The 16,321-nt window shown below is 41.6% G+C and overlaps 1 protein-coding gene across 1 annotated transcript in view; it reads right to left on the reverse strand.

Annotated features, from left to right (window-relative positions):
* eys (eyes shut homolog) overlaps nt 1-16,321 on the reverse strand; it is a 986,043-nt gene that overhangs the window by 331,751 nt on the left and 637,971 nt on the right. Inside the window, exons 24-25 of the mRNA XM_069886108.1 lie at nt 7,935-8,036; nt 1,148-1,401 (exon numbers count right to left, since the gene is read on the reverse strand). Of these exons, the coding sequence (XP_069742209.1) occupies nt 1,148-1,401; nt 7,935-8,036 (356 nt within the window). The remainder of the gene's footprint in view (nt 1-1,147; nt 1,402-7,934; nt 8,037-16,321) is intronic.

Here is a 16,321-nt window from a genome sequence, read left to right on the forward strand (position 1 = left end):
AATCCTTTTATATTTATTCTATCTTTTTCAAGTGCTGTTGAAAGTGGCTAACCTTGCCAAGACCATCACAGATACTGGCCTCACAGCCATCGAAGGCACCCATCATCAACAATGGTGCTCATCACAACCTGTTATCTTCAGGCAGAAGATACATAATCCTGAAGTTCAGCACCTCTAGGTCCAATAGCTATCAGGTTCTTGAACCTCCCCATACTACCCTGATCCTAACCATAAAGTGGACTGGCACCACCAAAATATATTTTTTCTTTTCCTGCATGCTCTGCAACTCTCAACATTTATTTACAAACCTTTTATGTTTATTATCTCTTTTTCTGTCTTTGCATTTTACGGTAATGTTTACTATTATAGTTGGTGCATCTTACGTACCTAGTTGGGAATAATTTTAGTGCATTTATATTTAACAATAATCTCTCATCGTCATTGTCGCCCTCTTCAACGGTTCCACCAATCTCCTTCCTGAAGGAGCTGTCTCCTCCTTCCTTCTTTCCTCCTCACTCTTGGATCTCTCTGCCTATTATCCACCCCCCCAACCCCTACCTTTGTCTTCTTCAACCTTTCAATTTCCTGCCTCTCCCAATTCCATTCTACTTGCCTCCATTTATCCATCATCCTCCATCCCTCCCTAGACCATCATTCCTCTTTAACACCGCCTTTACTCCTTCTCCTTTCTTAGTCTTGAAGCAGGTTTTGACCCAAAATATTGACTGCTCATTTCCCTTCCTGGATGCTGTATGATCTGCTAAGTTTCTCCAGGTTTGTTTTTGCCCCAGATTCCAGCTTCTGCAGTGTTGTCTACTACATTTAACTAGTCTTGGTAAATCGCTTCGGCCTAAAACATCAATGATTCTTTTTCTCCCGCCGGTGTTGCGTGATCCGCAGTGTTCCTTCAGTAGATTTTTATTTATCTGTAATCTTTTGCTTATGTGGGATATACGGAAATTACCTTTGGTGCAGCAGAAACTAACTGATTTCATTTTAAATATCTGTTTAAAACATTGGACTGGTTTGAAAGCCTTCCCACCTACCAGTGTAAAAATGGAATGAAAAAGAAAATCTCTGGCTCTTAAATGTCTTACTTTTCACCTCAGTCATATTATAGAGCAGTTTATTAATAATAAAAGGGTACCGTTTTCACAGAAGTCTCCAGCAAAATGCAGAGGGCAATCACACTGTAGGAATGCAGCACCACTGGGCAACCAGGTATCACGGCATGTGCCCCCATTCTGGCACGTATCTTCTTGGCAGTTGGAGATCCTCATGGCCGCTCTGGGGAGAAATGAGGTTGACGGCACTGAAAGCAACAAAGGGGTGGCATCATCGCCATGCATAGTCCCTGGTGTTGCTGTAGCACTCAGGAGATTTGAATTGATCCTGGGAAAGCTGCAAGAAAGCAGAAATATTAAGATTAGTAGTAATACAAACCAATGCTTTTCTGATTGGTTTCTGTGAACACGTGGGAATAGAGCATCTTTCACCAACAGTCCCTGCCTGCATTAATAGTCCAAGCACTGAATCACCCAAAGGGACAAGGCTGCTTTGGCTGACTCCAACCTTCCCTGTGTCTGGTCTCTGGAAGAGCTGTTCATTAACTAAATTTCTTACAATAGTGCAGCTCGCTTCAACCGTTTTTCCAACTACCTTTCATGTGTTACTATTGAATCTGCTTACGCTGCCTTTTCAGGTTTAAAAAAAGACTATGAGAAAGCTGGAAGGACTCAGCAGCTCTGCTTCTTTTGCCAAGTATGTGAGTTTTTTTTTGTTATTGTACCTCTTGCATGTGGAAACAAATTCTCCAAATTAACTCTCTTAAAACTCTTCAACTTGAATGCTTGTATTAAATTCTCCTTTCACTTTAGAAAGCTGGAGGGACTCAGCCGATCAGGTAGCATCCATGGAAAGAAATGGACAATCAATGTTTTAGGGTGAGATCCTTTCTCGAGACCAGTTAATCTCAAAACATTGACTGTCCATTTTTCTCTACTGATGTTGCTGATCCACTAAGTCCCTCCATTTTCTTTTTGATTTCTCAGAAGGAGCCTGGAGATAGTGGGAACCCTTGTTCCTGATCAATATTCAAGGTGGAATGAAAAGGAAAACAAAACTACAGATGCTGGAACCCTCAAATGAAAAAAGTAAATGCTGGTCAGCAAGACAGGCAACATCTGTGGAGAGAAAAACAGTCTTAATTTTTCAGGTCAATTAAGACTGTTTCATCCTGATAGCAGAAAAAAAAAAGCAGTGGACCATGTGGACAACTTCAATTTCTACCCTGTGACAGAATGTTCCCTCCATTCTCCCCTCAACCCCTGTGACTTAAAATATCTTTGATTTCTCATTTTCCATGAGCAGCATCATCGGGCCAGATGGCCACCCCGATCTTATTTCTCATGTTGTTATGTTCTAGTGCTGACAAAAAGTCATCGACTTGAAACACTGCAATTGACCCCCAAAGTGCAACACCTTATGCTTTCAAATTTGCACTCTTCTCCACATCCCTCCTTAACTTATTTGATCACTATCTACTCCCAAGAAGAAAATTACAGCAGTCTGTTAATCTGACAATAATACCACCAGTGGTACTTCAACCCAGTAATTAACCACCAATTAACCACCAAAGAGGAACTTTGGGGGACATCCGATGTACTCTAGTATTTGCCAAAGCCCTTTCCTGCTCACGGTGTCGAAGGCTTTGGTGAGGTCAACAAAGGTGATGTAGAGTCCTTTGTTTTGTTCTCTGCACTTTTCTTGGAGCTGTCTGAGGGCAAAGACCATGTCAGTGGTTCCTCTGTTTGCGCGAAAGCCGCACTGTGATTCTGGGAGAATATTCTCGGCGACACTAGGTATTATTCTATTTAGTAGAATCCAAGCGAAGATTTTGCCTGCAATGGAGAGCAACGTGATTCCCCTGTAGGATGGGTCACGTCTCCAGAATGGAGGACCATCGCCTTCCCAAGATCGTGTTATATGGCGAGCTCTCCACTGGCCACCGTGACAGAGGTGCACCAAAGAAAAGGTACAAGGACTGCCTAAAGAAATCTCTTGGTGCCTGCCACATTGACCACCGCCAGTGGGCTGATAACGCCTCAAACCGTGCATCTTGGCGCCTCACAGTTTGGCGGGCAGCAACCTCCTTTGAAGAAGACCGCAGAGCCCACCTCACTGACAAAAGGCAAAGGAGGAAAAACCCAACACCCAACCCCAACCAACCAATTTTCCCCTGCAACCGCTGCAATCGTGTCTGCCTGTCCCGCATCGGACTTGTCAGCCACAAACGAGCCTGCAGCTGACGTGGACTTTTTACCCCCTCCATAAATCTTCGTCCGCGAAGCCAAGCCAAAGAACCACCAAAGAAAATTACAGCAGTCTGTTAATCTGACAATAATACCACCAGTGGTACTTCAACCCAGTAATTAACCACCAATTAACCACCAAAGAAAATTACAGCAGTCTGTTAATCTGACAATAATACCACCACTGGTACTTCAACCCAGTAATTAACCACCAATTTACCAGTTCACATGCCAGTGTGAATGCTCACGAGCAGGAACACAGGTGTCAAATCATTCCAGGGATGAACCGCCTGGGGAGGTTGTATCATTGCTGATTAGTTTTGAATTGGCATTCTGGTTTGCTCAATGTGAACAGGACATGGGGTATTCCAGGTCTAATTAGTGAGAGGATAGTCGCCCTTTTGCTCTGGGATGCCGGGTGGTGAATGTGAAAGGGCGCAGAGAACCGGTTAACATTGGTCCAGTGTGAGTGGCTGTTAGGGTATTTTAAAAAGGTTTGTTGAACTGACAATTTAGCAGTTTGTCAATGTGTAAGGGACATTATTTCTGGGTTGTGACAGGAAACTAAACCCAATGAAGAAACAGCAAGGTCATAGTAAAAACTGCAAGTTCCACATAGGCAGCACTGAAGACCAGGTTTGAAACTAAATCACAAGGGCTCTGAGGCACCAGATTTACTGGTTGCATCACTTTGCCAACCAGAAAGATTGGCCCAGTTGACTGCCATTAAATTTGCAGGGTTTAATCTGTATCTTAAGACACTCAAGTGGAGTTGCTTCCCACAAGACTGAAACAGTTATAACATAACTGATGATCCTTTAAGCTTCCCTTTCTACTAGGGAAGCTCTCTGCTAAATTGTCTTTTTCTTAAGGGAGATGAAGAAAACGTGTCTTGGGAAATTGATCATCAGGCTCACATTTATAGGCATCATGGGTGCAAAGAGAGAATAGCAGCAATAATTTTTGATGTGCTGGGATTTTCATGACACGATGGCACCAGAGCATTTTAAGCACAGTTATCAGTTTCATCAACCTGCACCTCTCGAACTCAACCCATTTAATCTACTTTACAATCTACTACAAAGTCTACATTGCAGTTTTGCTCTATCAGAACTTCAGCCCTTATTTGGGCTCTGAATTTCAACCATATTGGCAAAGCTGTATTTATTGACCATTTTTAATTGACCAATGAATGCGATAGTGAGTTTTCTCACTGAACTACAGACAAGTTGCAAAGTTCTAAATTGCAGAATATATCCAATATACAAATATAAGAATCTCTTGAGCTTTTGCTTTCAACACAATAAATCTTTCTTTGTAAGCACTCAGCAGGACACTTTGACTGGAACAAAACTGAAGTTAGCACCTAATACTTCCTCTATGCCCTTTATGAATGAAGTTCACAATTACTAATCAGATTTATCTTTTCCCAGATTTCAGCCTTCACTGGAGAAAGAATAATGCCAAGCTTTGCATGTGGCCTTACATGCATCCTTCAAAGTTCTGCAAACAATTACACTATACAGATAGGGTAACAAAAGGACCACATTTTAGCAAATGGCATGGATATCTTGCTGTGTGCTACATATCAAAATCAGACAAGTAGAAGTGTTCACCCCTTTGAAATAAATGGGTTGAAGCCTGCACTAAAAGAGCGGAGTGAAATATTTCAAATCAAATCTGCGCATTGTGAAATGCTGGCTGCAATTCCAATGTCATTACTGAAATGCCTTTCACATTATAAATTATGTAGAGTTTTGCTAAATGTTTACTTGATGTTTTAGATGCATCTGTCACTGAGAATTGGGAATCAAGGATTTTCTAGCTGTCCTGGCTGATTTGCTGTCATTCACCCTCAGTTAAACCGAGGTCATTCAAAACTTTGCTCCTCAAAACAAATCCACAACCCTGTGGTGTGGACATTCATTCATCTATGGACTCGTTCCTCTCTTCAATTCCTGGAACTTCATTTAATTTTCACAACGGTTTCTCCCATTCTGAGCCCAATCAACCACCCTGATGAAAGATCATTGATCTCAAATGTTAGGCTACAGGGAGGTCGCAGATTAGGAGATCGTTTCGGCCAGCACCTCCTCTCCGCCCGCAACAAAAGCGAGCTCCCAGTAGCCAACCATTTCAAGTGTGAGTCACACTCTAAAGCTCACGTCTGTCCATGGCCTTTCATACTACCCCACCCTGACCAACTGCAAATTGGAGGAACAACACGATTTTTCGTTTGGGCACCCTCCAACCCCAGAGAATGAACATAGAGTTCACTGCATTCCACTAACAAGTTTGCCTTTCTCCCCCCCCCCTTAACTAGTCATTCCAGTTCCTACTTCCTTTCTCTCTCCACCTAGCCTAGACTTCTCCCCACAGCAGTGTCGTCCCCCCTCTACCTATCATCTTCCACCCTCACCACCCCCCTTTTGTTCAGACATCTCTCATGTTTCCCCACACCTTGATGAAAGGCTCAAGCCTGAAACGTTGGTGATGTTTCTTCATCTTTGCTACATAAAGGCACTGTTTAACCTGCTGAGTTTCTCCAGCATTTGTGTGTTTTTTCACTTAACCCCGGTGTCAACAGAATCCTGTTTTACCTCTACCTAAGGTCTGGTGGCTGAATGGAAGCAAATGGTGATTGTTACTGTGCAATGCTCTGCAGCAAGCTTCTCCAACATTAGATGAGAAATAGGAGCAGGCGTAAGCCATGTCCCTTTACATGTCTGCTCCTCAGCAGTCAGGGCTGAACTACTACAGTGTTATTCCCACACTCAATGCCCAGAAATATAGAAAGTTCAGATTTGAATGAACTTAATGACCCTCCAGAGTAGAGAAGTAGGTCAGGGACCCAGATGGATTAGGACCATGCTGACAAGGTTGGACCCTTTCAAGCTGCCACATGAGTGGGGTGCTAACTGGGCAAATGGCAAATTGTCTGGTTAACCCCATTTTACACGGTAGCTTCAAAGGGCCTTATTGCCATAGGTACTCTATGATTAGTAAGGGATTACCCAAGATGGTATGTGAGTGGAAAGAAAAAGTTTGAAAACCACTGGTTTAGAACATTGAGAGGGGATCTCAGAGAAGCCGACAGTTCAAATAAGACTGGACAGATTAGATGCAAGAAAGAGGTTCCTGAGAGTCGGCAGTCCAAAACAATTGGTAATAGACTAAGGTCTGGAAGTGTGCAAATTGAGACTATGGTAAAGAGAAATTTCTTCCCCAGTCAGTGGTGAACCTGTGGAATTTTATGCACAGAATGCAAATGAAGCCAAATAACTTGGATATACAGGGTGCCTCTCTACTCTCTCTCTCTCTCTCTCTCTCTCTATAAGGCATTGGATATTTTTCTCAGAAGGAAAGGGATTTGTAGTGAAATCTGGAGCAGGGCATTGCATTAGAGTGATCAGCCATGGTTATAATCAAATGTCCAGCAGATTTAAAAAAGTCATATGGCCTCCTCCTGTTTCTTGGTCAAACGTGGCAAAAGTCAGGTTCACCATGCACAGGTGCTAGAGGCAGATTTCCCTCTATGATGACTGCTGGAATGTGCAAAATGTGAAGCAAGATCAATAGCAATGAGGATCTCTCCAGGAGTTAATGACTTCTCCTGCATTTGAGTGGCTTGTCCTCAGATACTCTTCAAATCATTCAGGCTCCCCTTACAAAATAATTGTGCATTTCCTCGATAACATAATCATTTGTTCACACTACTATTCCTTCTGTGCTCCTAATTCAGTGTGCACCTTGTGTGTGAAGTCGTTGGCTAATTGCCTCAGTCATGGTGAAAGAAGGTTTGGGGAGATGGTTTCAAAATTAACTTCCTTCTCAACCACCATTTAACTGGACAGACTACTCCACCCTTCAGTGAGTATATAATTCGAGCCTTGTCCTTTGGAAAATGTATACTGTTGGAGCAGTCTACTGCAAGAAGGTTGTTAATTTATTCCAATTTGCAACAATCCCACTGGATATACTTCTTGCATTTAATTACATAGTGTGCAAATTGTTCCTTCTCTTGTTTGCTTTGGCATGAAGAAGTGGGAATTGCATATCATTTTGAACCTCCTCTGTAACTGTTAAAGCAAAATACTTGAGGTGCTGTCATAAGAACAGGAGCAGAAAGAGGAAAAGGACAAAAAACATTACAGATGATAGATTGCTTATTTGTCTCTGCTGTGTCTTAATCCTCCTCTTCCCCGAAGGTGCATCTAATTGTCTCTTGAACCCTCCCTTCCCCAGTCATCTTTTCCAGTAATTAATGCTGCAGTTTGCACAACTTTTTATTATACTGCTAATTCCCATATTTTAAATTTATCTGATGCTTTCATCTCAAGATTAATGACATGAATTCCATTCAAAATCCAGCAGGTCATCTCTTTTTCCCCCTTCCCCACCATCCCACCCCCCCCCCCCCATTTCTCTGGTCCCCCAAAAGAACCAATAACATCTACTGAGGCTTTCCTCATGACTGGTATTTTAATAATCTTAAATGTCTATTTTGGTCACATTGTAACTCCTTAAGTGTGACAAATGTTCAATAATACAGATTTTGCCATTGAGCAATGAAATTCCTTGAGATTGTCAGTGCTAAAGGCAGACATCTTGGATGGGACAGACCTCTTTGGACTTCTGGTTCCTGATGCAACTTTTAAAGCTTTCTTTCCATGGCTTTTGTGAACCAGGAGGTTTTCTTCACTACATCTCTTCTTTTGAGGACTGCTTTAATAAAGAATGAATGATTAATAAAGAATAAAGAATGAATGATTATGATTTGCCAACTGCACCATTATTCTTGCATAATGTAAATAATGAAAAGTAATGAGTGATTAGTGATTTTTGTCCTATACACAAGTGCACTGTTCAAATGCACCAAAATTCTTACTTGCTGGTTTAAAGGTTCACCAGCAACAATAGTACACATTATGTAACAACAATATGCCAAGATAGAAAAAGAGATGAGAAATATAAAAGAATGGTTAGATATCTATTCACAATTGCAGTGAGTGCAAAAAAAGAAGTGGTGCTTCAATATTGCAAGTATGCACCACAATGATGGGATATGAAATAGATCAGGGGCACTCAAGCCTTTGGACAGGAGCTGCATTTAGATCAGGGCAGAAGCCCCCCAGCTAAAGTTTTTCTGGCACTTCTTCATGCTCAATGGCTGGGCATTGGAGTTACAAATGCATCCCATACCACATCTTCTTGAAGCCTTTTTTTTTAAATCTGAAAAAGGTGTGTGAATAAAATAGGCTGATGCATGTCTTATCTGAAGGATTGAGGCCTGCTTTGTCATTAGTCATCATCCTCCGAACCTGTCCCATCTCCAATCCTCTTGATTCCTTGTACTATCTCCATGCCTACCTCACCTCGTGTACACGTACAACAGAACAGTGTTTCTATTGGTCACAGTACACATATACACACACAATACACACTACATAAAAATCTAATATCTACATAAATATATAATTTAAATTTATATTTTTTTTTCTATCTATAATATAATATAAATGTATATATATTTCTATCTATATATATATATATATATATATATATATATAAATATTGAGATGATTTACTCAACTACAGGATACTGTTCATTAATCTCATAGCCTGCGGGAAGAAGCTATTTCCCAGCATGGCAGTCCTGATTTGATTGCTCCTATACCTCCTGCAATATCGTCTGAGATTAATGCATTAATTTAAAAATCAGTCAGATATACTGATCTCTCTTTCCATGAAATCTTGCATTCTAATTCACTTTCCATCCTCATTCCTGTCGAAAATATCTATTTAATAACCATCATTTCTTCTTCATTGTTTTAAAATTAGGGAATGTAAGAGTGTCTAATTCTTTGAGTTTTTAATGGGATAAATTTTGTGATGAAATCCATTCATCTGGAATTCAGCTGAGATTAAGTGTGACTATCCCACAGCTTTTGAATTTGCACTTTGCTTTATATTTCATCAAATATTCTCAGACCATTCGACCCATTGACCACAAAATGCCATATGGTTTCTTTCCTAGTTGCTTAAGAGATTCATCTAAGGGACATCACAAACATAAGGAGATGCAGGTTGGAATGGAATAGCAAGACAAGGTGAAGTATCAAAATTCAGGATGTCCTGTGTTGGAATGATCAGATATATCATACAATGATGAAGGCAACAGGGATCCTAAATTTTCTGAAATGCAACTTCTATCATTGTTCAACTTCTGTTAAGGAGAAGTTGTACCTCGCGCTCGTCAAACCACATTTGGAATACGCAGTAGCTGCAAGCAATCCATACACAAACAAAATACAGGGACAGGAAGCCCGATTTGTCACAAATACATATGGAAGATGTCAGAAATAAAACTTCTCACACATGAGTCTCTTTAAAACTGATGACACGACAAGCTTTATTTACAAGTCTGCAGAGTTGGACTCAACTGGTTTCTCACCAGTTAAGCCCCGATACATACAGTGCATTGATTTTTATACCCTTATTGTTTGCCCTTCCCCTTCTTATTAATACTGTTTTAATTGGTTAGTATTGCAAAAGCATTCTAAGTATAACTGCATTTTTAATTATCACGTTCGTTACGTACGCTGTGAACTCTACATACACTAAATTCTGTTTCTCACCCTTCTTATCAATCTTTTGTCTCCTGCATGTCTCTCACTATGACCATGAAAAGATAGGTTTAAAAAAACATATTCAGCAGAACCTTTTGTCCTTGGCTGCTAGTAAACTCCCTGTCCGTTCTGGCTTCCCTGTTTATGATTAATCATCACATTTTAACTTAAGTCATTTTAACCTAAATTTTCTATATAACAGAAGAGAAGCAAATATTACGAAGCTCTCAGATTCATTCAAGTGGACCTCTCTCCAAAACAGACGTGAAGCACACCACCTGACCTGCTTTTACAAAATGATAAACTGCCAGCTCGATATTGACAACCAATTCTACATCGAACTCGTCTGCAAGGAGTAGATAAGGGCACACAGCCCAATTTGTCATGCCTTCTTCCGACAGATGTATACAGCAATTCATTTTTCCCTGTACAATTAAAGCATGGAATAATCTTCACCCAACCAGTCACACAACCAGACCCAATTACATTTAAGACATCATCTTCAAAAACCTCCTCCTTAAGCACAGCCTCCCCTACCTCCAGTTTAAATTCCATATGGATAATTTTGGAAGATCGAGAACCAAGACTATTATCTATTATTTTGGTCTCCTTACCTACAAGTGGATGTTCTTGCCATGGATGGAAAATTAATTGGAGTAGTTCTGAGGAGAGGTTATGTGGACTAGAACTGTATTCTTTGGTTGAGATGAATGAGGAGAGAAGAAACTCACACATTTCTCAAAGGCTTTGTCAAGCTAGATACAGGCTGATCAAGGAATCCAGGACCAGGGAGCCACAGGTCAACAATAATGCGCTGGCACTTGGATTAAAATGAGGAGAAATTTCTTTACTTGGAGGGTACTGGGTCTTAACTAGGTTGCATCCACTGTCGACTTGAACAGGAAAATGGCTGACCTGGTTACTCCTGTGACGTCACCGCTTGCATCACAGGGAAACCCCTGGCTGAAGTGCCTGGAACAAATGGGGAGGGGGGAGGGGAAGAGAGGGCTCACGACTGCAGGGCCCAGGGTGGGTGGGTGGGGGGAGGAAAAGAGGTTGCTGCCGCCAGGTGGGGGGGGCCCACAATCTGGGGCAGTGAGGTCACTGCCATGGGGGGGAATGGCGTGACATGTCACTTACCACATCATTGTGGGGGTGGGATCCCCCTTAAATGGTCAGGTTGGTGATTTAATGGGTCGATCCCCCTTCAGTTTAAAAGGTGCTTCCAGCACCTTCACCCCAGTAATCACACCTGGGCCCCAGGAGGGCTACCCAGATGCTGCAGTTGCAAAGAGCCTATATAGTGATTATTTAAGGTGCTATGTGAGAGGACAACTAAAGCGGCATCGTCTGCAAAGAGTAGTTCACGGACAAGTTTCTCTTGTGTCTTGGTGTGAGCTTGCAGGCGCCTCAGATTGAAGAGACTGCCATCCGTGCGGTACCGGATGTAAACAGCGTCTTCATTGTTGGGGTCTTTCATGGCTTGGTTCAGCATCATGCTGAAGAAGATTGAAAAGAGGGTTGGTGCGAGAACACACCCTTGCTTCACGCCATTGTTAATGGAGAAGGGTTCAGAGAGCTCATTGCTGTATCTGACCCGACCTTGTTGGTTTTCGTGCAGTTGGATAATCATGTTGAGAAACTTTGGGGGGCATCCGATGCGCTCTAGTATTTGCCAAAGCCCTTTCCTGCTCACGGTGTCGAAGGCTTTGGTGAAGTCAACAAAGGTGATGTAGAGTCCTTTGTTGCCCATTCAGAGCCAGCTCTTCAGCGCTTGACGTCCTGTTTTGCGGAAACTGCCAAAATGTTTGGCCTGGAAGTCAGCCTGAAGAAAACTGAGGTCCTCCATCAGCCAGCTCCCCACCATGACTACCAGCACCCCACATCTCCATCGGGCACACAAAACTCAAAACGGTCAACCAGTTTACCTATCTCGGCTGCACCATTTCATCAGATGCAAGGATCGACAACGAGATAGACAACAGACTCGCCAAGGCAAATAGCGCCTTTGGAAGACTACACAAAAGAGTCTGGAAAAACAACCAACTGAAAAACCTCACAAAGATAAGCGTATACAGAGCCGTTGTCATACCCACACTCCTGTTTGGCTCCGAATCATGGGTCCTCTACCGGCATCACCTACAGCTCCTAGAACGCTTCCACCAGCGTTGTCTCCGCTCCATCCTCAACATTCATTGGAGCGCTTTCATCCCTAACGTCGAAGTACTTGAGATGGCAGAGGTCGACAGCATCGAGTCCACGCTGCTGATGATCCAGCTGCGCTGGGTGGGTCACGTCTCCAGAATGGAGGACCATCGCCTTCCCAAGATTGTGTTATATGGCGAGCTCTCCACTGTCCACCGTGTCAGAGGTGCACCAAAGAAAAGGTACAAGGACTGCCTAAAGAAATCTCTTGGTGCCTGCCACATTGACCACCGCCAGTGGACTGATATCGCCTCAAACCGTGCATCTTGGCGCCTCACAGTTTGGCGGGCAGCAACCTCCTTTGAAGAAGACCGCAGAGCCCACCTCACTGACAAAAGGCAAAGGAGGAAAAACCCAACACCCAACCCCAACCCACCAATTTTCCCCTACAACCGCTGCAACCGTGTCTGCCTGTCCCGCATCGGACTTGTCAGCCACAAACGTGCCTGCAGCTGACGTGGACATTTACCCCCTCCATAAATCTTCGTCCGCGAAGCCAAGCCAAAGAATGTGAGAGGAAAGAAAGAAAACATTTGAAAACCACTGTACTAAACTCTGGTGAATATGAGCCAAATTGATTTTCTTTCTGTGTCCATTGTATCAGGTTAATTCCATTGCCATATGATGAGTTTGTCACATACATAAATAAAATGTACAGATGCACTAGAATTCTGACTTACAGCCAAATAGGGATGCAAGATACATCAACCACAATGATGTGAATCCATTTACCACAATATGTCAAAAGAGATGAAATGGGGTCCAGGTCTAGATTTCCCTCAAGGTTGCTACCGTGGTTAAGAAAGCATATAGTGTGTTGGTCTTCATTAGTTGGGGGATTGAGTTGAAGAGCCATGATGTACTGTTGCAGCTCTATAAAACCCTGGTTAGACCATGCTTGGGGTATTGCATTCAGTTCTGGTCACCCCATTACGGGGAGGAGGTAGATACTTTGGAGAATGTGCAGAGGAGATTTATCATGATATTGCCTAGATTGGAGAACATGTCATATGAAGTAAGGTTGACAGAGCTAGGGCTTTTCTCTTTGGAGTGAAGAAGGATGAGACATGACTTAATAGTGGTATATAAGATCTTGCAGACTTATGCAGTGTGAACAGCCAGCTCCTTTTTCCTGGGGTAACAATAGCAAATACAGAGGACATCTGTTTAAGGTGAATGGAGAAAAGCTGAGGGGAGATGTCAGAAGTAAGTTTTTATTTAACACAATGAGAGGTGGGTGCCTGGAAAGCTTTGGAAGAATGTTGTTGGAGGTTGGTATAATATGAACATTCAGAAGACTCTTGGATAGGGACATGGATGTAAGAAAAATGGATGGTTATGGTGTAATCAGGGAAAATTAAATTGTAGTGAAGTAGTTTACATTGATCATTGTGGGCTGAAGGGCCTGTACTGTGCTGTAAATTTCTATGTTCTAAATACAAATAAATTGATAAATATTTATAGTTGTAGTTAGTGCAAAAAAGTGATATTTCAATAGATCAGTCATGCAACACATTAGATTTGAAGCTTGATACTCCAATGTATGATTAGATCCTGAAGCAAGTAGGATCTGTGCCATATTTGATCAAGGTCAATGAAGTCTTGAAGCAGGTTAGACTTGTTATACATTAAATCTATGCCATATTAGACTTGTATCATGTTGGACTTGAGGCAGATTCAGTGACTCCAATCCCTTCAACAGAATGGAAACCCCTCCAAGGGAGTTGGGGAAATTTCAATTCATTTACATTTTAATGAACTTTATTCTGAAATATTAAAGTATTTAATTGATAATGAGTGTATTTAACTATTTTCCACATTTTCTGGTGTTTTGCTTTAGTCATTATAAATCCCAAAATGTTAATATTTGAAATATTTCCATTTCATATTTTTCATTGTATTAATATTAAAGGAAGTTTAAGTTTTAAATGTTTATAAATATCAGAGGTCTTTGTAGCTGTTTAACTACCTGTCAAAATTACACAGGCAGGAGGCTGTTTTGAACATCAAGTTGCCATGACAAATAACAGACAAGAAAGAGGAATAATAAGAGATAAAGAAAACAGATGAAAGTTGCACCATTTTCAGCCCATCTATTTCATGCTGAACTATTTTGCCTATCCTACTGGCCTGCACCACCTAGACTATAGCCCTCCTTATACTTCCCATTCATTTACCTACTCAAATATTTCTTAAATGTCAAACTCGAGTCCAAATTAACCTCTTCAGCTGGAAGTTTGTTCCACACTCTCACCACTCTCTGGGTGAATAGGTTTGCCCACAACATCTACTGGGCAGCATGGTTAGTGTAGCGGTTAGCACAACACATTTACAGCGCCAGCAATCGGGACCAGGGTTTGAATCCTGTTCTGTCTTTAAGGAGTTTGTACATCTTCCCTGTGTCTGTGTGGGTTTTCCCCAGAAGCTCCAGTTCCTCCCACTGTTTAAAATGTTCTGGGTGTGTAGATTAATTGGGCGTCATGGACTCATGGGCTGAAAGGGCCTATTACCATGCTTTATGTCTAAAAAAAAATAAAATCGCCTCCCCTTTCTCCCTTAACCCATGTCCTCCAGTTCTTGTCTCACCTAACCTCAGTAGAAAAAGCCTGCTTGCAAGTAGGTCCCTCAATTTCAAATGTCATCTCATTCGTTGACGCTCCAGGAATAGTCTTAACCGATTCAAACCTTCCCTGTAACTTACCCAGCAAGATCCTTGTAAATCTCTGCATTCTTTTGACCTTATTTAACATCTTTCCTGTAGTTAGGTGAGCAAAGCTGCACACAATACTCCAAATTTGTTCTCACAAATGTCTTAGACATTAGATCTCAACTCCTATGCTCAATATTTTTATTTATGAAGATCAACGTACCAAAAGCTCTCTTTACGATCCTGTGATGCCACTTTCAGCCAATTATATAAGTGTATTCGCAGATCTCTCTGTTATACTGCACTCCTCTGTGCCTAACCATTTACATTTGTCAACTTTGTTAAATATTACCATTTTTGAAAGAAAGAGAGGCAGAAGTGATGAGGAGCAGCAAGTTAAACTGAAAACCAGCCTCAAATTCGAACTAAACAAGCTTTTCTTAGCCCAACTATCTGGGAGATCTCTCGGTAACATGGAAAGGCTTAATTGTGTGCATACATACCTAATGACACTTGTGGCCCCAGAAAAGTCAAGAGCAGGAACACAAATAAACATTTGATCGAAGTGACTCTGGAAATGTGTCAGAATACAACTTCTAACCTGCACCATGTAGAGATGTGAGATTGGTATGTATGAGCTGTTCACTGCTCTCTGAGTTTGGCAAGATCCTGTCCCTGCCCGCAAGCTGTGAACCAGGGCTGAAATTGTCTTTGCACATTTGCTTGGACGTTTTGAACTTAAAGAATAAAATCCATCCTCATGTTGGTAAGCTAAAGTTGGTCTACTTTTAGAAGAAGGTAATGCAGGAGTTCCCTGCAGTCATCTCCCTCCAAAACAGATATTCTGCATTGGATACAGTGGAGGGAAAGATTCACTGAAGAATTTATTGACCAGATAGAAACGACTGTTATTTCTTTTTTTTGAAAATTTTGAAAATTTTCGATCAACATGCAGCCAAAATGAAGAATTATCAAAAAGTAGAACATCAGTATCCATAATATTAACAAAATAGTACAACTATCGATCCGCACGTCGATAATAAAGAAAGTGAGAAAAAAGTCAACATGTGATTCAATTATTTTAAAGAAAAATTACAAAAATGCAAATTCTATGTCCATGTTGAACCAAAGGGAGAAAAAAAATAGAAAGAACAAAATAAGAGGAACCCTACCCCAAAGAGACAAGAAAAAGAAAAAGAGAGAAAGAATAAGAAAACGATTGGTTTCACCTAGGATAAATCCCACTCCCATCAAGGGACAAATGACTTATCTAGGGTCCCCAGCTTTGTGAGCATGGGGGGGGGGGGGGAAGAGACAGGAGGAAATGGTTAAAAATTTACCCTGATGTACCTTAGGTATGAATTCCATATTCTTGAAAATACATCATACCTATTTATGAGGTTATAGGTCATCTTCTGCAGGGGAACACAATTATGAGTTCCTATCTTCCAGCAGGCTAAACCTAGTTGGGAATCAGATTTCCAAGTAACTGGTATGCATTTCCTGCCCACTGCTAAAGCATTGACAGC

Source organism: Narcine bancroftii, chromosome 6, assembly GCF_036971445.1.
Source record: "Narcine bancroftii isolate sNarBan1 chromosome 6, sNarBan1.hap1, whole genome shotgun sequence".
In the NCBI taxonomy this organism is placed as follows: domain Eukaryota; kingdom Metazoa; phylum Chordata; class Chondrichthyes; order Torpediniformes; family Narcinidae; genus Narcine; species Narcine bancroftii.